This window comes from Mobula birostris, chromosome 8 (assembly GCF_030028105.1).
Source record: "Mobula birostris isolate sMobBir1 chromosome 8, sMobBir1.hap1, whole genome shotgun sequence".
NCBI classification, from domain to species: domain Eukaryota; kingdom Metazoa; phylum Chordata; class Chondrichthyes; order Myliobatiformes; family Myliobatidae; genus Mobula; species Mobula birostris.
Window position 1 is genome coordinate 8,567,908 of NC_092377.1, and position 25,647 is coordinate 8,593,554.

General features: G+C 43.7%; 1 protein-coding gene across 3 annotated transcripts in view; it reads left to right on the top strand.

Annotated features, from left to right (window-relative positions):
• col12a1a (collagen, type XII, alpha 1a) overlaps nucleotides 1–25,647 on the top strand; it is a 393,755-nt gene that overhangs the window by 234,875 nt on the left and 133,233 nt on the right. For all 3 annotated transcript variants that reach the window (XM_072264772.1, XM_072264773.1, XM_072264774.1), the window contains 5 exons: nucleotides 3,752–3,904; nucleotides 11,719–11,793; nucleotides 13,048–13,187; nucleotides 15,984–16,107; nucleotides 20,809–20,952. In XM_072264772.1, the coding sequence (XP_072120873.1) occupies nucleotides 3,752–3,904; nucleotides 11,719–11,793; nucleotides 13,048–13,187; nucleotides 15,984–16,107; nucleotides 20,809–20,952 (636 nt within the window). The remainder of the gene's footprint in view (nucleotides 1–3,751; nucleotides 3,905–11,718; nucleotides 11,794–13,047; nucleotides 13,188–15,983; nucleotides 16,108–20,808; nucleotides 20,953–25,647) is intronic.

Here is a 25,647-nt window from a genome sequence, read left to right on the forward strand (position 1 = left end):
AGGACCAGCCTATTGGCTCAGGGTGTCTGACCCTCCAAGGGAGGAGTTGTAAAGTTTGATGGCCACAGGCAGGAATGACTTCCTATGATGCTCTGTGTTGCATCTCGGTGGAATGAGTCTCTGGCTGAATGTACTCCTGTGCCCAACCAGTACATTATGTAGTGGATGGGAGACATTGTCCAAGATGGCATTCAACTTGGACAGCATCCTCTTTTCAGACACCACCATCAGAGAGTCCAGTTCCATCCCCACAACATCACTGGCCTTACGAATGAGTTTGTTGATTCTGTTGGTGTCTGCTACCCTCAGCCTGCTGCCCCAGCACACAACAGCAAACATGATCGCACTGGCCTCCACAGACTCGTAGGACCTCCTCAGCATCGTCTGACAGATGTTAAAGGACCTCAGTCTCCTCAGGAAATAGAGACGGCTCTGACCCTTCTTGTAGATAGCCTCAGGGTTCTTTGACCAGTCCAGTTTATTGTCAATTGGTATCCTCCACCATGTCCACACTGACTCCCTGGATGGAAACAGGGGTCACCGGTGCCTTAGCCCTCCTCAGGTCTACCACCAGCTCCTTAGTCTTTTTCACATTAAGCTGCAGATAATTCTGCTCACACCATGTGACAGAGTTTCCTACCGTAGCCCTGTACTCAGCCTCATCTCCCTTGCTAGTGCATCCAACTATGGCAGAGTCATCAGAAAAATTCTGAAGATGACAAGACTCTGTGCAGTAGTTGAAGTCCGAGGTGTAAATAGACTTCGGATGTTATGTTGAATTTGTGCAAGACATTGGTGAAGCCTAATTTGGAGTACTGTGTGCAGTTTTGATCACCTGCCTGCAAGAAGGATCCATATAAAGTTTAAGAGTACAGAGAAAATTTACAAGGATTTACATGCAGATGAAGCAGACATCTCTCCAAGTACACATACAATTACACAGAATGTTTAGTAACAAATACTTGTATATACAGAGATGATTCATGGAGTATGTTGTAGAACAGTTATCTGGAGCCCTGGATTCATAACCCAGCTTTCTCAAAGTGTGCCAAATATACCTAATGATCTTAGAGTATTTATTTTATATATATATATCTTTATCTTCATACCCTGACTTAAATGTAAATCAAAAAAAAAGCTGCAGATTTGCTGATTCAGTTTGTTGATATAAATGACAAACAACAAAGGACCCAGCGCTGATTCCCGCAGTACACTATTCGTCTCCAGGTCTCCAGTCAGAGAGGCCGCTCTCTGGCTTCTCCCGTGAAGCAAATGTCTATTGCAAGGGTTCCCAACCTTTTCTCTGCCCTGGAATCCCACCTTTAATCGAGGAGTCTGAGCACCCCAGGATGGGAACCCCTGGTCTAATCCAATTTACTAACTCGTCCTGAATGCCAAGCGACTGAACATTCTTGACCAGCCTTCCATTTGGGACCATCAAAGGCCATGTTAAAGTCCATATAGACAATATCCACTGCCTTTCCTTTATCTGCTTTCCTGGTAAATTCCACGAAAAATAACTATAAGCTTGGTTAAACACAGCCTCCCATACACAAAGCCATGTTGACTTTCCCAAGTCAATCCCTGTCAAACCAAATACCTATACGTCCTATCCCTTAGAATGCTTTCCAATAATTTACCCGGTACTAACTTCAGGCTCAGCGGCCTATAATTTCCCAGCATACTTTCAGAGCCTTACACGATAAAGGGAATATTAGCCATCCTCCAGTCCTCCGGCACCTCATCATTGACTAAGGACTGACTGCAAAGTAATAAAGACCCAATTTTGTAACTAATATATACAACCCTGTGGATTTGATATAGGATACTACATACAATTATGAGCCTGCAGTCTTGTCACATGAAAGAAAACTAGACCAGTCCTCCCCTTGTCATTGATTATGGATTTGTTAAGAAGCGGATATATTTTACCATAACGTGTAGAGTCACGGAGTACCAGAGCACAGAAATAGGCCCCTTGGATAATCTAGTCCATGTTGAACTCTCAGTTTGCCTAGTCTCATCAACCCACACCTGGAATATAGTCCTCCGCACCCCTCCCATCCATGTACTTATCCAAACCCATATAGAAACCATAGAAAAACTACAGCACAGAAACAGGCCTTTTGGCCCTTCTTGGCTGTGCCGAACCATTTTCTACCTAGTCCTACTGACCTGCACACGGACCATATCTCTCCATACACCTCCCATCCATGTATCTGTCCAATTTATTCTTAAATGTTAAAAAAGAACCCGCATTTACCACCTTGTCTGGCAGCTCATTCCATGCTCCCACCACACTATGTGTGAAGAAGTCCCCCCTCCATTTAAACTTTTACCCCCTCACCGTTAACCCATGTCCTCTGGTTTTTTTCTCCCCTTGCCTCAGTGGAAAAAGCCTGCTTGCATTCACTCTATCTATACCCATCATAATTTTATATACCTCTATCAAATCTCCCCTCATTCTTCTACGCTCCAGGGAATAAAGTCCTAACCTATTCAACCTTTCTCTGTAACTGAGTTTCTCAAGTCCCGGCAACATCCTTGTAAACCTTCTCTGCACGCTTTCAACCTTATTTATATCCTTCCTGTAATTTGGTGACCAAAACTGAACACAATACTCCAGATTCAGCCTCACTAATGCCTTATACAACCTCATCATAACATTCCAGCTCTTATACTCAATACTTTGATTAATAAAGGCCAATGTACCAAAAGCTCCCTTTACGACCCTATCTACCTGTGACGCCACTTTTAGGGAACTTTGTATCTGTATTCTCAGATCCCTCTGTCCTACTGCACTCCTCAGTGCCTTACCATTAACCCTGTATGTTCTACCTTGGTTTGTCCTTCCAACGTGCAATACCTCACACTTGTCTGTATTAAGCTCCATCTGCCATTTTTTAGCCCATTTTTCCAGCTGGTCCAAGTCCCTCTGCAGGCTCTGAAAACCTTCCTCACTGTCTACTACACCTCCAATCTTTGTATCATCAGCAAATTTGCTGATCCAATTTACCACATTATCATCCAGATCATTGATATAGATGACAAATAACAATGGACCCAGCACTGATCCTTGTGGCACACCACTAGTCACAGGCCTCCACTTGGAGAAGCAATTCTCTACCACCACTCTTTGGCTTCTTCCATTGAGCCAATGTCTAATCCAATTTACCACCTCTCCTTGTATACCTAGCGACTGAATTTTCCTAGCTAACCTCCCATGCGGGACCTTGTCAAAGGCCTTACTGAAGTCTATGTAGACAATATCCACTGCCTTCCCTTCATCCACTTTCCTGGTAACCTCGCGAAAAACTCCAATAGATTGGTCAAACATGACCTACCACGCACAAAGCCATGTTGACTCTCCCTAACTTTCCATCACTTTCACAGGTATCTTGTTCCACACTTGTGCCACAATCTAGTTGAACAAGTTCCAACTCAGGTTCCCCTTAAGTATTTCACCTTTCACCCTTAACCTATGACCATTAGTTCTAGTCTCACCCAACCTCAGTGGAAAAAGCCTACATGCACTTGCCCGCTCTATATCCCTTATTAATTTTGTATACCTCTGTCTAATCTCCAATAATTTTCCTGTGCTTCGGGGAATGAAGTCCAAACCTGTTCAATCCTTCCCTACAACTCAGGTCCACAAGTCCTGGCAGCATCCTTATCAATTCTTGCTGTCCTGAGTGCTTTTGCACTCCTGATACAGTGAGTGATCATTCTTTGCTCCATTTTGTTTCTGCAGTTTACGCTGGTGGACATCAGGACATTACGATCAATGGTGCTGATTCTAGTTACTGCTTCACTGGTCTCTCCCCGTACACTCTCTATGATGCCGTCGTATACACTCAGCTTCCAAACCTGGAGGGTCCTGGAGTCAATGTGCAAGAGCGTACATGTGAGTACACGGATGAATAGTTCAGCAGACGTCAGTGAACGGATGAGCCAATAAGCTATCAGGTTAAAGGTGGGAATTGGATTAGTGTCAGTAAAAATTCAGTAAGGGGGTATCACTAGGACAGCGAACTGATTACTGTTTAACTGTGCTGTGCACTTCAGATGAAATTTGAATCAAATTTTATTAACTTATTTGTGGTATTATTTTGTTTGATTACTTTGTGTGATTTATGCATTAAAGTTGCACTGTGTTTTGGAGGCACGTTGATTTTATATATTAACAGTCAGATAACAATAAACTTGAACTTGGATACTTGCTGCAAAGGGAAAGTGATTACTGATTGACAGTATGAAAACAATGGACCACTGTCAGTAAAGTTATGATCTGTACAAAGGACTCCATTCAGAATAAGAATCAGATTCATCATCACTGACATATGTCATGAAGTTCTTATAACTCAACAAGATCTCATAAAAATGTCTTTGTTTATAGATAAATAAGCAGAGACCCTTTATGATGCCTCCATGGATGCTGCCTGACCTGCTGAGTTCCTCAAGTATTTTCTGTGTGTTACTCTGGATTTCCAGCATCTGCAGAAACTGTATTGGGACAGAAGTATATAAAAACTTACTACAAGTTGAAATAAAAATTAAAATAAATAAATAGACGGAAAGAAGAATGGTAAGATGGTGAGATAGTATTCATGGTCCATTCAAAAACCTGATAGCAGAGGGGAGAAGTTGTTTCTAAAGCATTGAATGTGTGTCTTCAAGCTCCTGCACCTCCGCTGTGATGGTGGTAATGAGAAAAGGCAACGTGTTGGATGGTGAGGGTCTTTACTGATGGATGCCATCTTCCTGAGCCACTTCCTTTCGAAAAGTCCTCGGTGGTAGGGAGGACTACGTGGTGGTGGAGCTGGCTGAGACTGCAGCCCTTTTGCTTGAGTACTTATTAATATTTTGACGTGTAGTACCGGACAACTTGCATTTGTTGCGTAGCCTTGCACTACCGCGGCTTCTTAGATCAGTTATTGTAGCAGCCAGCATGGTGTGTGCAAGGGTGGGGTTTTCTCATTCACGCCCGGGTGTCCTTAGCGAGGGAGCATGCGGTCACTTTGATACAGTGGAGGATTTCCAGGAACGGTGGTACCCTACCCCCAAGGGATTTGAGTGTTTTATAGGTAATACCAACTATATTTTAATTTGAAATTTGTAAATCCGTGATGCTTGTATTTTGTGTGTTTTCTGTGTGAATACATTTTATAATTTTGTTAAAAAAAAGGATGGGAGTTCTCCACGACTGAGCTCTCGAAGGGCTGTCCCAAAATAAAGAGACCAGACAAATTCAGAACGGGACGAAGCAACGGTGGTGGTAGGAAGCATTTCTCTATCAGAGTGGGTAATCGGAATCAGAATCAGGTTAAATATCACTGGCATATGTCATGATTTTGTTACTTTGCGGTAGTATTACAATGCAATACATAAAAATAAAAAAGCCCTATAAATTTCAGTAAGATGTATATATTACAATAACTAGTGCAAAAAGAGAGCAAGGAAAAGTAACAAAAATAGTGGGGTAGTGTAGATGTGTTCATTGTCCATTCAGAAATCTGAAGGCAGTGAGGAAGAAGCTGTTTCTAAAATTTTGCATGTGTGTCTTCAGGCTCCTGTACCTCCTCCTTGATGGTAGCAATAAGAAAAGGGCATGTCCTGGGTGATGGGGTTCCTTAATGATGGATGCCACACCTTGAGGCATCGTCTTTTGAATAAGTCCTTGACGCTGGGAGGCTAGTGCCCATGACACAGCTGGCAGTGTTTAAAGCTTTCTGCAGCTTTTTCCAATACTGTGCAGTGGCCCCTCCATACCAGACAGTAGTGGCCCCTCCATGTTGAAATGAAAACAGGCTTGATGCTTAGTCCTGTCAACTAGCCCCTGAGCAATAAACTGCTCCTGATACACGGTCTGGACCATTGCACATTTGCAACAGGCATTACTGTGGCATCCCATTCTGAACGTCGCATGATTTGAGCAAAGGAGAATAAGAAGTGACTTGTCAAGGGTTGATAAGATGATAAGAGGCATAGATCGAGATGACAGCCAGGGAATTTTTGCCAGGGTGGTAACAGCTAATACAAGGTGATTGGAGGAAAGTATAGAAGGGATGTTAGAGGTAGATCTTCCGCACAGAGAATGGTTGGTGTGTGAAATGCCCTGACATCGGTGGTGGTAGAGGCAGATGTATTACGAGCATTTAAGATACTCTTCGATAGGTGCATTGGTGAAAGAGAAATAGAGGGTTATGTAGGAGGGAAGGGTTAGATTGATCTTGGAGCAGGTTTAGCTGTTGGCACAACCTACCTACTGTCCATTACACCACTGGCAATAAAGGTCCATCATCTCTGGCAGTGCCCAGGACTTCCTTTATTGTGTCAGTAGCTTGGTTTTCCCTACTGTGAGTCATGCAAGTCAATAGACAACAATAGACGATAGGTGCAGGAGTGGGCCATTCGGCCCTTTGAGCCAGCTCCGCCATTCACTGTGATCATGGCTGATCATTCACAATCAGTACCCCGTTCCTGCCTTCTCCCAATATCCCTTGACTCCACTATCTTTAAGAGCTCTATTTAACTCTTTCTTGAAAGCATCCAGATAATTGGCCTCCACTGCCTTCTGAAGCAGAGCATTCCACAGATCCACAAGTCTCTGGACGGAAAAGTTTTTCTTCAACTCCATTCTAAATGGCCTACCCCTTATTCTTAAACTGTGGCCTCTGGTTCTGGACTCCCCCAACATCGGGAACATGTTTCCTGCCTCTAGCGTGTCCAATCCCTTAATAATCTTATATGTTTCAATCAGGTCCCCTCTCATCCTTCTAAATTTCAGTGTATACAAGCCCAGTTGCTCCAATCTTTCAAAATATGACAGTCCCACCATCCCAGGAATTAACCTCGTGAACCTACGCTGCACTCCCTCAACAGCTAGAATGTCCTTCCTCAAATTTGGAGACCAAAACTATGCACAATAGTGGAGTCTCAGGAATACTGTCACACTGAGATGTAGAAGGATTCTTCATTGCTGTTTCCATAACAGTTTTGTTTTTCCAGTCAGGGTTGTTAGCCCTGAGCTGAACCCCTGAACCTGGAGAACCGTTGGATCACCCTGGGTCTGGCCTCTACCTTTGACCTGTTTGGCATGAGTGACGTGACCAAGAGCCAAAGCATAAAGCCCTGACTCCGGCTAACACAGCTTTCTAGGTCATTGAGGCATGCAAGCCTCCAAACCATGGCAAGGTTGTGGTTCTCTGGAGAATGTGTTCTATGTCTATCAGCAAATAGCTTAAGAACTGTACTATATCAAAGATATGGAGACATTTTATGGAGTCATCAGTGTAGGACTTCCAGCATTGATCTACCAGCCATGACACTTTCCACCTTTGCATTGCTGATTCAAAGACAGCCAAATGGTCTGGCACATTAAGTGGTGGAAGTGAGACTTTTCTCTGAGGTAGAAGAACTGGACTGTCAAGTGTTCGGGCTACCAGATTTGCTATTGCATTCTCATGCTCGACCTTGCCTAGTGCTGTCTTTATCCGAACACAAAATATTCTGCAGATGCTGGGGTCAAAGCAACACGCACAAAATGCTGGAGGAACTCAGCAGGTCGGGCAGCATCCGTGGAAACGAACAGTCAACGTTTTGAGCCGAGACCCTTTGTATGTCCTGACGAAGGGTCTCAGCCCGAAATGTTGACTGTTCGTTTCCACGGATGCTGCCCGACCTGCTGAGTCCCTCCAGTGTTTTGTGCATGTTGCTGTCTTTATCTGGATGTGTCAGTCGGGGTCAATGAGTTGGATGTAAGCATCCAGATGTTGGGTGAGACTATAACTAGATAGCATGGGTTAAGGGCGAAAGGTGAAATGTTGTCAGGGAACATGAAGGGAAACTTCTTTACTCAGAAGGTGGTGCAGTTGTAAATGAACTGCCAGTGGAAGTGGTGGATATGGGTTTGAGTTCAACATTTAAGAGTATTTTGGGTAAATACATGGATGGAAGGGGTATAGAGAGCTATAGTCCGAGGGCTGTCAATGGTACTCAGCAGATTAAGAGTTCAGCACTGACTAAATGGGTTGAAGGGCCTGTTTCTGCACTGAAGTGTTCTATGACACTGTGACTGTATGTAAATGTGTAGCTACAGGGAGCTGGACAGCAGCCAACTTTGTATGAGATGAGCAGAAGGTAATGAAGTCAAACTCACGGGTCAAATCAGTTATTCAGGCTGGGGTCAGCTGAATATTTCAAAACTGAATTTTGTTTGTATTCAAGTGCAAGTTCAAGTTTATTGTCATCCGACTGTACATATTTACAACCAAATGAAACAACATTCCTGCAGATCATGTGCACTTAGAATAAATACGACACAGCACATAAAATCAGAATCAGGTTTAATATCACCGGCATATGTCATGAAATCTGTTAACTTAGCAGCAGCAGTACAAGGCAATTAATAATAATAATGTAGAGAAAAACATGGATTACAGTAAATATATACATATATATAGTTAAATAAGTAGTGTGAAAAAAAGAATAGTGTTCATGGATTCAATGTCCATTCAGAAATCAGATTCAACTGTTCCTGACTCATTCAGAGAGTGCCTTCAGGCTCCTGTACCTCCTCCCTGATGGTAGTAATGAAAAGAGGGCATCAAATAAGTTAATATAATTCAAAATGCACGTGAAATGTGCAGCACAGGTAAACAGATCCGAGTCCCAGTGATGAGACCTCGGTGGTGGCAGGGTACTCATTAGTCTCACAGCCTGAAGGAAGAAGCTGTTTCCCAGTGTGGAGTTGCAGACCTGATCCTCCTGTATCTCCTGCCTGACAGCAGTGGGTCAGAGAGATTGTGGGATGGGTGGTCGGGATCCTTAACCATGCTTTAGGCCCTTCATCTACAATGGTCCCAGTAAATATCACAAATAGTTGGGGGATGGGGGTGGAAGAGACACTGGTGATCCTCTCGGTGACTTTTACTGTCCTCAGTAGGGTCCTGTGGCTTGATGCCTTGCTGCAATTGTACCACACAATGATGTAGCCGGACAAGGCACTCTCAATGGTGCTCCTGTAGCAAGTTGTTAGAATGGGGGCAGGGAGCCTTGCAAGTCTCAGTCTCCTCAGAAAGGATAGACAGTGCAGGGCTTTCATGACTAATGAGGAGGTGTTGTGGGCCCAGGTGAGAATTTCCATTATTAGTACACCAAGGACTCCTCTTCACAGCAGAGTCATTGATGTACAATGGAGACACCAAAATCCACGAGACACAGGAGCAGAATTCGGCCCTTTGGCCTACTGAGTCTGCTTTGCCATTTCATCATGGCTGATCCATTTCCCTCTCAACCCCATTGTCCTGCCTTCTCCCCATGATCTTTCATGCCCTGACTGATCAAGAACCTATCAACCTCCACCTTAAATGCACCCAGTAACTTGGGCTCTATAGTCATCAGAGACAATAAATTCTACATGTTCACCACCCACTGGCTAAAAAAATTCCGCCTGATTTCTGTTCTAAATGGACGTCCCTCTATTCTGAGGCTGTGCCCTCTGGTCCTAGACTCACCTACAATAGGAAACATCCTCTTCACATCCACTCTATCTAGGCCTTTCAATATTCAATAGGTTTCAATGAGATCCCCCCTCAATCTTCTAAATTACAGCGAGTACAGGCCCAGAGCCTTCCATCAATGCTCAAATGATAACCCTTTCATTCACAGAATCATTCTCACAAATCTCTTCTGAACCCTCTCCAATGTCAGCACATCCCTTATTAGCTAAATAAGGAGCCAAAAACTGCTCACAATACTTCAAGTAAGGTCTCTCCAGTGCTTTATAAAGCCTCAACAATATATCCTTGCTTTTACATTGCAGTTCTTTTGAAATGAATGCTAACAATGCATTCTCCTTCCTCACCACCAAGAGTGGTTGAACTGTGCCTTCCTAACGGATTATGGAAGTATCATGATTTAGGAATGAAACAAGTAAATAGATGTAGGATATCTCGCCCATTGCTAAACCTGCTGAGTTTCTCCAGCAGTCTGATTTTTCACTGCAAGATCCAGCATCTGCAGTCTCCTGTGTCTCCAGAGTGATGGGACAGATCAGTCGCTATTGAATTGAGAAGATCCAGCTTTACATCTTTAGAGTCAGAGGAGTGAGCAGGTGATGGAGTTTGAACTAGGCAACAAGCAGTTGGAAGAACTCTACAAATCAGGCAACAAGTGTGGAGAGGAATGGACGGTCAACATTTTGAGTTGAGACCCTTCACGTCACCTGGAACAGAGAGGAGTTTTGAGCTCCTTATCTAAAAAAAGGCTATGCTGGCAATGGTTAAAGAATTATTCCAGGAATAAAAGTGTTAATGTATGTATAAGGAGCTCTTGTTAGCTCTGGGCCTGTACTCGCTGGATTTTAGAAGAATGAATGGGATCTCACTGAAACCTATCGAATATAGAAAGGACTAGATAGAGTGGATGTGGAGAGATTCTTTCCTATAGTGGATGATTCTAGGACCACAGGGCACAACCTCAGAATAGAGGAACATTCCTTTTGAACAGAGATGAGGAATTCTTTAGTCAGTGAATCTGTGAAATTCATTACCACAGATGGCTGTGAAGGCCAAATTGTTGGGTATATTTATGGCAGAAGCTATAGGTTCTTGATCTATCAGGGCATCAAAGGCTATGGGAAGGCAGGAAAATGGGGTTTGGAGAGATAATAAATCAGCCATGATGGAATGGCAAAGCAGATTCAATGAGCCAAATGACTTAATTCTGCTCTTATGTCTTATAGTCTTATGGTAGAGGGAAGGTGGCCAGTCTATAATGAGGTGGGATGAAGGGATGGAGCAAGAGCTGGCAAGCAGAAAGATGAACTTGGTGAGGAAAGGTGAAGGAGGGAGGAGTATAAATAATGAAGGAGGTCAGGAAGTGAGAATGAAGGTGACAAGAGGCTGCAGATGGAGAAGTCTGATGGGAGAGGAGGTGCAGCATGGAAACGAGTGAGGGAGGTGGGGTGGGCAAATGGAAACAGTGGGGAATGGGGACCCAGTGGGAAGGGTATATGCGTGATGGGCAAGATAGAGTGAGTGGAGGAGGGGAGGTAACAGGGGGCTGGAGGGGTGGAAACGTTCCTGTACCAATGTAAATCTGTCCCACTGGTCCAAGAATAAGGGGTGTAGTTGGGTCTTCTACCATCCCACCAATGTACTGAAAAAAAGAAAACTTTCCTATTGGAGGAGACTATAAGCCCATAACACATCAGAACAGAATTAGGCCATTCAGCCCATTGTTTTTGTTCCGCCATTCCATCATATCTGATTTATTATCCGTGTCAATCCCTTATAACTTTTGATGCTCTGTCTCACCAAGAACCTAGCAACCTTCACTTTAAAAATACCCAATAACTTGTCCACTATATGTTAACCCTATCCTTAGGGTTTCTGGTTTCCCTTACAGAAGGGCAGATGTAGGTATGACTGTGAATATACTTTGTTGAAATGACTGGTATTTTCTGTATGATTTTACGGAGAAAGAATGCCATGTTTTCCATATGATCTTCTGCTACTGAAGCCACTGTTGACGACTGGTAGAAGGAATGAGCATCTCCTCCAACTCCGAATGGCCATTACATGGTACTTCATTGTTTGTACTTGGTGTCTCTCTGGACTTTGTGACTCGACCCAGAAACTGCCATGTAAAACTGTTCATTTTATGACCTGCTTAAGTTTAATATAATTCACAAACGCCTATCTGATTCCTTTGCAGTGATCCGTCCAACAACTCCTCCAACAGAACCACCATCTCCTCCCCCACCACCGACTATCCCACCTGCTCAGGAAGGTGAGTTTTTTTTCAACTTTGTCTGTACCAACAGCCCATGTACACATGCAAAAGCAAAAGATTGTATTTCAGTGGCTGATCATGGAGGAGAGATATTGAATTCTGTATTTTGTCCAGACAAAAATACAACAGGTCAAAAATATCTGAACAAAGAAAGATAGGTTCAAGCTTCCAAGACAAAAAGCTTGTTAACTCTGGTTAGACTTTATTCTGGATATTACATTACAAGACACGTTCCAGACCATTTACAACAGGACCCACCATTGAGTTTGGTGCTTAGGGATTCATTTTTGTGCAGGCTTTTACAGGAAAATAAAGAAATGTGATAGAGTTTATGAAAATCTATAAATAATAAAGACTGGCAAACAGCCAATGTGCAAAAGAAGACAAATCATGCAAATAATTTTAAAAAAGTAAATAAATAATACTGAGAACATGTGTTGTAGAGTCCTTGAAAATGAGTCCATGTGTTATGGAGTTAGTTGAGCATTGAGGTGAGTGAAATTATCCACACTGATTCAGGATACTGATGTTTGTAGGGTAATAATGGTTCCTGAACATGGTGGTGTGGGACCTAAGGTTCCTGTACCTCCTTCCTGGTGGTAGTAGCAAGAAGAGAGCATGCTCTGGATGGTGGGAATCCTCGATGGTGGATGCTATTTTCTTGTGACAGCTCTTCTTGTAAATGTGCTCCAAAGTGGGGAGGGCATTCCCTATGATGGACTGGGCTGTATCCACCAACTTATGTAGACATTTCCATTCCTGGACATTGGTGTTTCCTTACCAGGCCATGACGTAACCTGTTCGGATCATCTCCGCTGTGCATTGATAGAAGTTTGTCAAAGTTTTAGGTGACATGCCAAATCTGCACAAACTTCTAAGAAACTAGATGCGCTGTTGTGCCTTCTTGCATGCTGGTCCCAAGGCAGCCATTCTGATATAATAATGCCTTGGATTTAAAGTTATTGACCTTCTTCACCTCTGATCCCCATATGGGGATTGGCTCGTGGACCGTGGTTTCTTCAACCTGTAGTCAATAATCTGCTCTTCGGTTTTACTGATGTTGTGTACTCCCTTGGCCGTTTGCCAATCTACAGGTTCTATTTCCAATGAGCATCTTAACCATCTGTTTTTTGAAGCACGTATCTTTCAATAGAAATTTTCCAATGAACTTTTAAAATATTTGTACAGAGGGTGATGGGGGAAAGAGCTGATGTTGATTTTTTGTTGTGCTTTTTTTTGTTTAACCATCAGTCTGCCTGGGTGCAAAGGCCGACCTGGTGTTCTTGGTTGACGGCTCTTGGAGTATTGGGGACGAAAACTTCCACAAGGTCTTGCAATTCTGTTTCGACACTATTGGGGCTCTCGATGAGATCAGCCCAAATGGAATGCAGGTGCGTGTGAGACTTCACTCCATCACTGTCTTGAAAAACAAAATTGACGTTGTTTCTTATGCAGTCAAGTACTACCACCATTGTGTAAGAGATGGTATCTTCACGTTCAAGTTCAAGTTTGTCATTCAACCATACCCATGATTACAGCCAAATGAAACAGTGTTACTCTGGGGCCAAGGTGCAAAACACAATGCCAGCAGTCACACACAGCGCAAGGCACATATAGCATACATAAGAGAGGAGTGAACATTAAAAAAAAGTCAAGAATAGATTCAAGACTTAATGCTGGACAGGAATGAGACATTGAAATATTTCCCCATTAGAGATGTTATCTATTGGGAGGAGTGGCCATGGACCATTCAGAAATCTGCTGGTGAGGGGAAGAAGCTGTTCCTGAATTGTTGAGTGTGTCTCTCCAAGCTCCTGTAGTTCCATGCTATTTGTAGTAATGAGAAGAGGGTATGTCCCGGACAGTGAGGATACTTCATGATGGATGGTGTCTTCCTGAGACATCAGCCCTTGAAGATGTCCTTGAAGTGCCCTTAATGGAGATGACTGAGTCCAGACCCTCTGCAGCCTCGTGCAATCCTGTGTATTGGAGTCTCCATCCTAGACTGTGATGCAAACAGTCAGAATGCTCTTCACATAAGAGGCCTGCATGCATATTATTTATTAAAGTTTGCTTCCTGGGTTAGAGAGCATGTCTTATGACTATAGGGTGAACAAGATAGGCCTTTGCCTCTCTGGACTGAAGGAGGATGTTAGGTGACTTGATAGAGATGTACAAGATGATAAGAGGCAGAAGTAGAGGGGACAGCCCTCAGCAGAGTGGAAATAGCTAATATGAGAAAACATGATTTTCAGGTGATTGAAGGAAAGCATAGGGGTATGTCAGAGGTAGGTTTTTTATACAGAGAGTGGTGGATGATTTATTCAGTTATGTTATATATGGCCCAGAATGTTGGACAATATCCAGTAACATGAGGAAACAAATTGTAGCAGCAGAGATGTGGTTTTTGAGGAGGATGCAAAGAAGATCATGGACGAAACGAATATCTAACGAGGATGTCATGAACAGAGCAAGCACAAAAAGAGAAATAATGTATGAGATCATGAAAAGGCACCTGATGATAATGAAGATGATGGGGGTGGTGGGTGATTAGAATGCACTGCCATGGTGGTAATTGAGGCAGACACAAATATATTAGGGACTTTTAAGAGATGATTATATAAAGCTATGTGGGAGTGAAGAATAAGATTGATCTCAGAGTAGGTTAAAAGTACCTTTAAGGTGAGGGGATTAATTGCAAACGACATGTGAGAGGCAAGTTTTCTACACAGGTAGGTGCCTGAAATGTGCTGCCTGGGGAGAGGGTAGAGGCAGAAATATTAAAGCAGGAATTCCCAACTGTTCCTTTATGCCTTGGACCAATACCATTAAGCCAAGGGGTCTATGAACCAGGTTGGGAACCCCTGTATTAGAGATTTTGACAGGCATTTAGATAGGCACAAGAATGTGAGGAAAATGGGCAGCACAGTAGTGTAGTGGTTAGCACAATGGTTTACAGTACCAGCGACCGGGGTTCAATTCCAGCCACTGCCTGTGAGGAGTTTGTATGTTCTCCCCGTGACCACATGGGTTTCCTCTGGGTGTACTTGTAGGTAGGTTAATTGGTTATTGTAAATTATCTCATGATTAGGCCAGGTTTAAATTGGGGGATTGCTGGGTGGCAATAATGATAATTCGAAACACACATCTTACAGAAATTAATAAGTGAAAACACCAGAAATATGCTGAATTAAAAGAGGAAATTGAAAGAGTAGACATTCTCCTGATAGTAATATTGACAACCATTACAATCCCAAAGTCACTACATAACAACATTAAACAATTAGGCCTACATAGCAACATCGATGCAAAACTGCAGAAACTAGAATAGTCCGAAAGTGCCTAGTAATTTAGTGTGCTTGGCTGTGCCCGTGCCTCAAGTTTTACCAGCTTGAGCTGAGAGAAAGTAAGTTGCAATAACTTGATTACTAATTTACGAGGTCTGACACAATATTGTGGGCCAAAGGTTTTTTCTTGTGCTGTACTGTTTTATATTCTAAAATGCCTGGTACAACTTTGAGGGCCAAAGGGCCAGTGCTGCACAGTACTATTCTATGTGCTCTGTCTGTATATGTTCTGGATGTCTTATAGTTTCTAATGTAGGTGGTAAGTCACTAGTGTTTTATAAGCTAGCTTGTATGAAGTGGTCACCACATTATAATCATGCAACAACAGTGCACATCATTAAATATGAGATGTTCTTAAAGATGTTTTAAAATATTTGTGTAAAATACATTGTTCAAGACTCAGGATTGTTTAATGTATTTTCCCGAGTGTGAAGGAGAACAAAATAATTGTTGCTGTAGATCTGATGCAGCACAAAAAAATTACAAAAGATAAAGAACACAATAATAATTAAAAACACACAAAAATACAAAAGGTAAGATAGTTTATATTCATGGATCGATTGTATATCCATAAAGTGACTCCAGGCTGTACATAAGGTGACTGACAGGAAATAATAAAGTAGTGGTGGATTAGTGGGTGAAGGTGTTGATCAGCCTTACTATTTAGGGAAAGTAGCTGTTTTTGAGACTGGTGTTCCTGGTGTGGATGCTACACCATTTTCTCCCTGATGGGAGTTGGACAAACAGTCCATGAGCAGGGTGGGCAGGAGCCTTCATGATGATACTGGCCTTTATTGTGCATTCCTGGCAATTTAAAATATGGTTTCTCTCTCTGTACAGATTTCACTTGTTCAGTTCAGTGATGATGCGAAAGCGGAGTTTAAATTGAACACTTACCATGACAAAGGAACAGTTCTTGCTGCTCTGCAGATGATCCAGTACAAAGGAGGAAACACAAGGACAGGTACAGATTAACACTGCTCTTTATTTTTCTCAAGAGCTTTATGCATTATGCATGTGTATTGAGGTTTACATTGTTTTTAAACCTGGGTTATGATTGGAGTGGGGCAAGGATGGCAACAGGTTCAGAGCTCCCTGCTTTGTAAACACAGGAGATTCTGTAGATATCTGAAATCTTGAGCAACACACACACACACACAGCTGGAGGAACTCAGCAAGTGCCGCAGCATCTATCAAGTCTGAAGAAGGCATGTTGTAGAAATGCCTGGTCCCAATGAAGAGTCTCTGCCTGAAATGTTGACTGTTTATTCCCCTCCATAGATGCTACCTGACCTGCTGAGTTCCTCCAGCACATTGTGTGTGTGTTACTCTGGATTTCGAACATCTGCTGAATCTCCTGTTTTTACCTTGCAGAAGCCAGCCTCTCCTTCATGGACTCTGTCTACACTTCTCACTGCTTCAGTAAAGCAGCCAGCCCAATCAAAGGCTCCTTCCCAGTTTTGTAAAAGACTATAAGGTATTGGAGCAGAATGAGGCCATTTGGGTCATTAAGTCTGCTCAACCGCCCCAGTTCCCCTGCCTTCTACTCATAACCTTTGACACCTTTACTAATCAAGAACCTATCAACCTCTACTTAAAACATAATCAATGACTTGGCCTCCACAGCAATCTGTAGCAATGAATTCCACAGATTCATTACCACCTACTAAAGAAATTCCTTCTCATCTCTTTTCTAAATTGGTATCCTTCTAATCTGAATCAGTGCTCTCTGGTCCAAGTTTCTCCTATCACCTCCACATCTGCTATATCTCGGCCTTTCGAAATTCAAGGTATCTACTCTGTAATGTGTGTTCCACCTCCTTTGATTGTAACTATTCTTGAAAACATTCATGGTGCACGTCTTTGTCCAGCATAATATCAAGTGGGAATGTCAACACTGAGCAGGGGGTGTCAAGGGACAATTATCCATTATTTCCAGTGCTCCACTGACAAATTACATCAATTTTCCTATCTTAAGGAGACACAGGGATACAAGTCTTCATGTTTGTTTGCAACCAGTCACAGAGCTCTCATGTAATCTGAATGGAGGCCATTAGTATTAGGGCTCACATATCCTGCCCTTTGTAGAGTGAGTCACCAAAGTATTATGTCTGAATATTTGTGTGGCAGACTAGAAACACCAATTCCCCATGGGCTTTGAGTTTACTTTCCACATCCTGCAAGTGGAGAATTTCTGGCCTGGGAATGTGGGTCTCATTAAACAGACTGTTTCTCCAATGCTACTGTTAAAGGGAAAATGTATATATTTTTTAAAAAGTATGAAATAAAGATTATAAACACAAGAGATTCTGCAGAGGCTGGAAATCTAAAGTAATACACATAAAATGCTGGAGGAACAGCAGATCGGGCAGCATCTATGGAAGTGAATAAACAGTCGACGTTTCAGGCAGAGACACTTCTTTAGCGCAGGAAAGGAACGGGGAAGATGCCACAATAAAGTGTGGGGAGAGGTGAAAGAGGCTAGCTGGAAGGTGATAGATGAAGACAGGTGCGTGGGAAAGATCAAGGCCTCATCTCCCCACTTCTTTCTCAGTCCTTTAAGTACATTGAAACATATAGTGAAATGTGGTGTTTGTATCAACAAACAACCCAGTCCGAGGTGTGATGGCGGCAGCCCCCAGGTGTCGCCATGCTTCCAGCGCCAACATAGCAAGCCTACGATTGATTAAGCCTAATCTGTACGTCTATGGAATGTGGGAGGGAAGCCGCACAGTCACAGGGTGAACATACAAACACCTTACAGGTAACGGTGGGACTTGAACCCCCATCACTGGCGCAGTGAAATGTGAAGCAAACCACTATTCTACCGTACCGCCATACAAAGGGGAATGGCAGATATACACACGAACACAGTGATGGGGTATACACACGAAGACAGTGGTGGGGTATACACACGAAGACAGTGGTGGGGTAGATACATGAAGACAGTGGTGGGGTATACACACGAAGACAGTGGTGGGGTATACACACGAAGACAGTGGTGGGGTAGATACATGAAGACAGTGGTGGGGTATACACACGAAGACAGTGGTGGGGTATACACACGAAGACAGTGGTGGGGTATACACAGGAAGACAGTGGTGGGGTAGATACACGAAGACAGTGGTGGGATATACACACGAAGACAGTGGTAGGGTATACACACGAAGACAGTGGTGGGGTATACACATGAAGACAGTGGTGGGGTATACACACGAAGACAGTGGTGGGGTATACACACGAAGACAGTGGTGGGGTATACACACGAAGACAGTGGTGGGGTAGATACATGAAGACAGTGGTGGGGTATACACACGAAGACAGTGGTGGGGTATACACACGAAGACAGTGGTGGGGTATACACAGGAAGACAGTGGTGGGGTAGATACACGAAGACAGTGGTGGGATATACACACGAAGACAGTGGTAGGGTATACACACGAAGACAGTGGTGGGGTATACACATGAAGACAGTGGTGGGGTATACACACGAAGACAGTGGTGGGGTATACACACGAAGACAGTGGTGGGGTATACACATGAAGACAGTGGTGGGGTATACACAGGAAGACAGTGGTGGGGTATACACAGGAAGACAGTGGTGGGGTATACACAGGAAGACAGTGGTGGGGTAGATACATGAAGACAGTGGTGGGATAGACACATGAAGACAGTGGTAGGGTATGCACACGAAGACAGTGGTGGGGTCCATGGAGACTGGAGCCTTAATGCAGCGCCTTAGACTGCCACATGGCTTTATCAGAGTACACATACTGTATACAAAATGTCCTCTGGTACCATAATTTTTAAAATAATGAACCTGTTGTTTTAACTTGATTTTGCCAACAATGAAAACAGTCTTTTCATTTATATCTTGAGGGTAATCCTCTTTTGAAAGACACTATTCAAAACAGAGCATACTCGGTATCCATGGAGGCATTTGCAAAGACAGAATCTCTTAGTCACTTCCTCTAATGTTTCCAAAGTGAGATCTTATCTACAAACGTTTGTATGTTGAAATTTATCAAATACTGGCAGCTGCAAATGTCTATTTTTCCGGATGAAATTACTGATATCATTTAAATTATGATAATGTAGCGGTCAGCGCAATGCTGTTAGAGCTTGGGGTGACAGAGTTCCATCCCAGCGTCTTCTGTCAGGAGTCTCTGTATGCCCTCTCTGTAGAATGTGTTGGTTTTCTCCCACAGTCCAAAGGCATATCTACTAGTTTAACTGGTCATCATATATTGTCCCGTGAAGAGCTTTGGGTTCCATCAGGGTTGTTGGGGGTTTCTGGGGGATGTGGCATGAAGGGCTGGAAGGGCCTATTTTGAGCTGTATCCCCAAATAGAATAAAATAAAATAAATTTAGTGCTGACATTTTACCCTCCTCCGAGACCAATCTGACCCTTCCCTCTTACACAGCCCTCTATTTTTCTATCACCTGTGAGTCTATCTAAGTGTCTTTTAAATGCCCCTAATGTACCTGCCTCTACCTCCACCCCTGGCAGGACACGCTACACACCTGCCACTCTCTTTGTAAAGAACCTATCTGTCTACCTTCCTCCAATTACATTAAAAATATGCTGTCTCGTATTAGCTGTTTCCACCTTTGGAAAAACACACTGGCTGTCCACTCTATCTATGCCTCTTGGCATCTTCGTACACCTCTATCAAGTCACCTCTTGTCCTCCTCCGCTTCGAAGGGAAAACACGAGCTTGCTCCACCTATCCTCATAAGGCATGCTCTTCGATCTGGGCAACGGACCTTAATAAATAATATATAGACAGACCTTTTATGTGGAGAGTATTCTGTACAACAGATTGGTGTGGAGGCTCCAATGCACAGGATTTCAAAAGGCCTCAGAGGGTCATAGACCTTCTGTACTAATATACAGGCCAGAAAACAATCAACACTCTCTAATCCATACTCAATCTCTCCTTTAACCTCTGACCTCAGCAGTGTGCTTTGATGTCAACTTTGTGTTCGAATTTCACAGTAAGTTTATTTTCGGAGTATGTATGTGTCACTGTACGCAACCCTGGGATTCATTTTCTTGTGGGCATTCACAGCGGATCAAAGAAGTACAATAAAATTAATTGAAAAACCACGCACAAAGACAGACAACAGTCAACGTGCAAAAGAGGACAAACAGTGCAGCTACAAAATATTGGATAAATAATAAACAAACAAACAAGCACATAAATAAATAAATAAAGCAGGTAGATAAATAAATAACACTGAGAACATGTTGTTGAAAGTGAGTCCATAGTTTGTGGAGTCACTTCAGTGTTGTGGTGAGTGAAGTTATCCAGGAAGTTCAGGAACCCGATGGTTGAAGGGTAATAATTGTTCCTGAACTTGGTGGTGTGGGACCTAAGGCTTCTAAACCTCCTGCCTGCTGGTAATGGCAATAAGTGAGCATGGCCTGGATGGTAGGGGTCCTCGATGATGGATGCTGCTTTCCTGTGGTAGCACTTCTTGTGGAGGTGTTCTATGATGGGAAGGTCTTTTCCTGTGATGGGCCGCGCTGTATCCACTACTCTCTGTAGGCTTTCCCATTACACCTCATCTGTGACACGCACAATGAGACGAAGCGCTGAGGAAACTTGCTGTTTGGTTTAGCAAGATACAGACTCACTAGATTTACCTTTTATATTCCAGGCCGAGCTCTCAAATATATGAACGACAACGTCTTGATTCGCTCGAATGGCATGAGGAAGGGTGTGCCCAAGGTGATTGTTGCGGTGACCGACGGACGTTCACAGGATGAGGTTAAGAAACCTGCACTTGCGTTGCAGGAAGCTGGTGAGTACCACATTTAGAGGATCTTCATGGTCAAGGTTTTACTTCATTTTACCGTGTGTCAGCTAAATTTGCATGTTCCCATCTCAATAGAAAGTTTCCTTCCACTTTAAAACATAGGACATAGAATATTACAGCGAAGTACAGGCCCTCCGGCTCACAATGTTCTTGTGAACTTTTAACCTACTTCAAGGTCAATCTGGCCTTTCCCTCACACATAGTCCTCCATTTTCCTTTCAAAGGTTCAAAGTATGCACGCAGAATACAGCTCTGAGATTCGTCTTCACCAGATAGCCATGAAATACAGAAAAAGCATGAAGTCTTTGAAAGAATAGACATCAACCCCCCCTCCACAAAAAAGAAAAATGAACAGAATTCACAAACCTCAAACCCTGCCCAATCCGTCTTTCAGCCTTGTGCCTATTGAAGACTTTCTGAAATGCCACAAGACATAGGAGCAGAATTAAACCATTCTGTCCAACGAATCAGCTCTGCCATTCCATCATGCCTGATTTATCCCTCTCATCCCCGTTCTCCTGCCTTCTCCCAGTAACCTTTGATGCCCTGATTAATCGTGAACTTATCAACCTCTGCTTTAAATATACCCAATAACTTGGCCTCCACAGCCGTCTGTGGCAACGAATTCCACAGATTCACTGCCCTCTGGCTAAAGAAATGCCTGATGTATCTGCCTCTACCAGGTAGTTATCCTCTTTTGTTGAAAAGCCAGATGGCTGAAGGGAAGTAACTGTTCTTGAACCTGGTGGTGTGAGTCCTGAGGCTCTTGTACCTTCTTGCTGACGGCGGTAGCGAGAAAGGAGCATGACCTGGGTGGTGAGGGTCACTGATGATGGTTGCTGCTTTTCTATACAAATGTTTCATGTAGATCGGCTCAGTGGGTGGGAAGGCTTTACCCGTGATGTATGGGCCCAACATACTACTTTTGTAGGAGTTTACCCTCAAAGGCATTGGTGATCTGATACCAGGCCATTATGCAGCCAGTCAGCACACTTTCCGCCACACACCTATAGAAGTTTGTCGAGGTTTTTGATGTTATGCTGAATCTCTGCTGACCCCTGAGGAAGTAGAGCCTCTGTTGTGCTTTGTTTGTAACCACATTTATATGAAGGGTCCAGGACAGGTCTTCTGAGATAGTGACACACAGGAATTTGAAGTATTGACCTGCTTTATCTCTGCTCCTCTGATGAGTACTGGCTCATAGACTGCTGGTTTCCCTCCCCTGAAGTCTACATTGTTTCCTTGGTCTCATTGACACTGAGTGAGAGTTTGTTGTTATTAGCCAATCTCCCTCCTGTATGCTGATTCAACACCACCCTTGATATGGCCCACAACAGTGGTGTCATCAGCAAACTTGTATATGGTGTTAGAGATGTACTTAGCCACACAGACATAGGTGTAAAGCAGGGGGGTGAAGCACACATCTGTGTGGTGCACAGGGTTAGGCTGAGGATAGCTTATATAGGATATAAGGACAGGTTGAGTGACCCAGAGCTTTTCCCTTTGGGGCAAAGGAGGATGAGAGATGATTTGTTGGAGCTGAACAAGGTGAAAAGAGGAACAGATTGAATACCTATCCAGAGACATTTTCTCAGGGTGGCGATGGTTAACGCAGGAGGGGCATAATTTTAAGGTGTTTGGAGGGAAGGATAGGGAGGTTAGAAACATAGAAAACCTACAGCACAATACAGGCCCTTCAGCCTGCAAAGTTGTGCTGAACATGTTCTTACCTTAGAAATTACTAGGGTTACCCATAGCCATCTATTTTTCTAAGCTCCATGTACCTATCCAAAAGTCTCTTAAAAGAACCTATCGTATGCACCTCCACCGCCATTGCCGACAGCCCATTCCACACACTCACCACTCTCTGAATAAAAAACTTACCCCTGACATCTCCTCTGTACCTACTCCCCAGCACCTTAAACCTGTGTCCTCTAGTGGCAACCATTTCAGCCCTGGGAAAAGGCCTCTGACTATCCTCATGATCAATGCCTCTCATCGTCTTATACACCTCTATCAGGTCACCTCTCATCTTCCATCGCTCCAAGGAGAAAAGGCCGAGTTCACTCAACCTGTTTTCATAAGGCATGCTCCCCAATCCAGGCAACATTCTTGTAATTCTCCTCTGCACCCTTTCTATGGCTTCCACATTCTTCCTGTAGTGAGGCGACCAGAACTGAGCACAGTATTTCAAGTGGGGTCTGACCAAGGTCCTATATAGCTGCAACATTACCTCTCGGCTCCTAAATTCAATTCCATGATTGATGAAAGCCAATACACCGTATACCTTCTTAACCACAGAGTCAACCTGCACAGCTGCTTTGAGCGTCCTATGGATCACAAGATCCCTCTGATCATCCACACTGCCAAGAGTCTTATCATTCATACTATATTCTGCCATTGTATTTGATCTACCAAACTGAACCACCTCACACTTATCTGGGTTGAACTCCATCTGCCACTTCTCAGCCCAGTTTTGCATCCTATCAATGTCCCGCTGTAACTTCTGACAGCCCTCCACACTATCTGCAAAACCTCCAACCTTTGTGTCATTAGTAAACTTACTAACCCATCCCTCCACTTCCTCATCCAGGTCATTTATAAAAAATTATGAAGAATAAGGGTCCCAGAACAGATCCCTGAGGCATGCCACTGGTCACCAACCTCAATGCAGAAAATGACCCATCTACAACCACTCTTTGCCTTCTGTGGGCAAGCCAGTTCTGGATCCACAAAGCAATGTCCCCTTGGATCCCAAGCCTCCTTACTTTCTCAATACCTTATCAAATGCCTTGCTGAAATCTATATACACTACATCTACTGTACTCCTTCCTGTTAGTCTTATAATCTTCTAGATCTCTAACATTACCTAGCTTTCTGAACCTTTTGTAAACTTTTCTTTTCTTCTTGACTAGATTTACTACAGCCTTTGTACACCATGGTTCCTGTACCCTACCATAACTTTCCTGTCTCATTGGAATGTACCTATGCAGCAGAACTGCACACAAATACCCCCGATCATTTGCCACATTTCTTCCATACTTTTCCCTAAGAACATCTGTTCCCAATTTAAGCTTCCAATTTCCTGCCTGATAGCCTCATAATTTCCCTTACTCCAATTAAACGCTTTTCTAACTTGTCTTTTCCTATTTCTCTCCAATGCTATTGCAAAAGAGATAGAATTATGATGACTATCTCCAAAATGCTCTCCCACTGAGAGATCTGACACCTGACCAGGTTCATTTCCCCAATACCAAATCAAGTACAGCCTCTCCTCTTGTAGGCTTATCTACATATTGTGTCAAGAAACCTTCCTGAACACACCAAACAAACTCTACCCCATCGAAATCCCTTGCTGTAGGGAGGCACCAATCGATATTTGGGAAATTAAAATCTCCTGTCATGACAGCTCTGTTATTATTACACCTTTCCAGGATCTGTTTCCCTATCTGCTCCTCGATATCCCTGTTACTATTGGGCGGCCTATAAAAAACACCCAGTAAAGTTATTGACCCCTTCCCGTCCTAACCTCCACCCACAGAGACTCCGTAGACAATCCCTTCACGAAGTCCACCTTTTCTGCAGCCGTGACACTATCTCTGATCAACAGTGCCATGCCCCCACCTCTTTTGCCTCCTTCCCTTCCTTTCTGAAACATCAAAAACCCGGCATGAAGTAACCATTCCTGTCCCTGAGCCATCCAAGTCTCTGTAATGGCCACCACATCATGGCTCCAAGTTCTGATCCATGCTCTAAGCTCATACACTTCGTTCACAATATTCCTTGCATTAAAATAGACACATCTCAAACCTTCCGTCTGAGCGCGTCCCTTCTCTATCACCTGCCTATCCTCCCTCTTGCACTGTCTACAAGTTTTCTCCATTTGTGAGCCAAAGGCCTCTTCCCCAGTCTCTTCAGTTCAGTTGCCACCCCCCAACATCTCTAGTTTAAACTCTCCCCAGTAGCCTTAGCAAACCTCCTTGCCAGAATATTGGTCCCTCTGGGATTCAAGTGCAACCCGTCCTTTTTGTACAGGTCACACCTGAAGAGTTTCCAATGATCCAGAAATCTGAATCCCTGCCCCCTGCTCCAATCCCTCAGCCACACATTTATCCTCCAACTCATTCTATTCCTATTCTCACTGTCGCATGGCACAGGCAGTAATCCCGAGATTACTACCTTTGAGATCCTGCTTTTCAACTTCCTTCCTAACTCCTGGTTGTCTTTTTTCAGGACCTCTTCCCTCTTCCTACCTATGCCATTGGTACCAATATGTACCATGACCTCTGGCTGTTCTCCCTCCCACTCCAGGATACCTTGGACACAATCTGAAACATCCCAGACCCCGGCATCTGGGAGGCAAACTACCATCCGAGTTTATTTCCTGCATCCTCAGAATCGCCTGTCTGACCCCCTAACTATAGAGTCCCCTATTACTACTGTCTTCCTCTTCTTGTCCCTACCCTTCTGAGCCACAGGGCCGGACTCTGTGCCAGAGGCATGGACACTGTCGCTTCCCCCAGGTAGGCTGTTCTCCCCCCCCCCCCCACAGCCCCACAGTACTCAAACAGGAGTACTTATTGTCAAGGGGTACAGCCACAGGGGTACTCTCTAGTACCTGACTCTTCCCCTTCCCCCCTCCTGACTGTGACCCACTTGTCTGTCTCCCGTGGCCCCGGT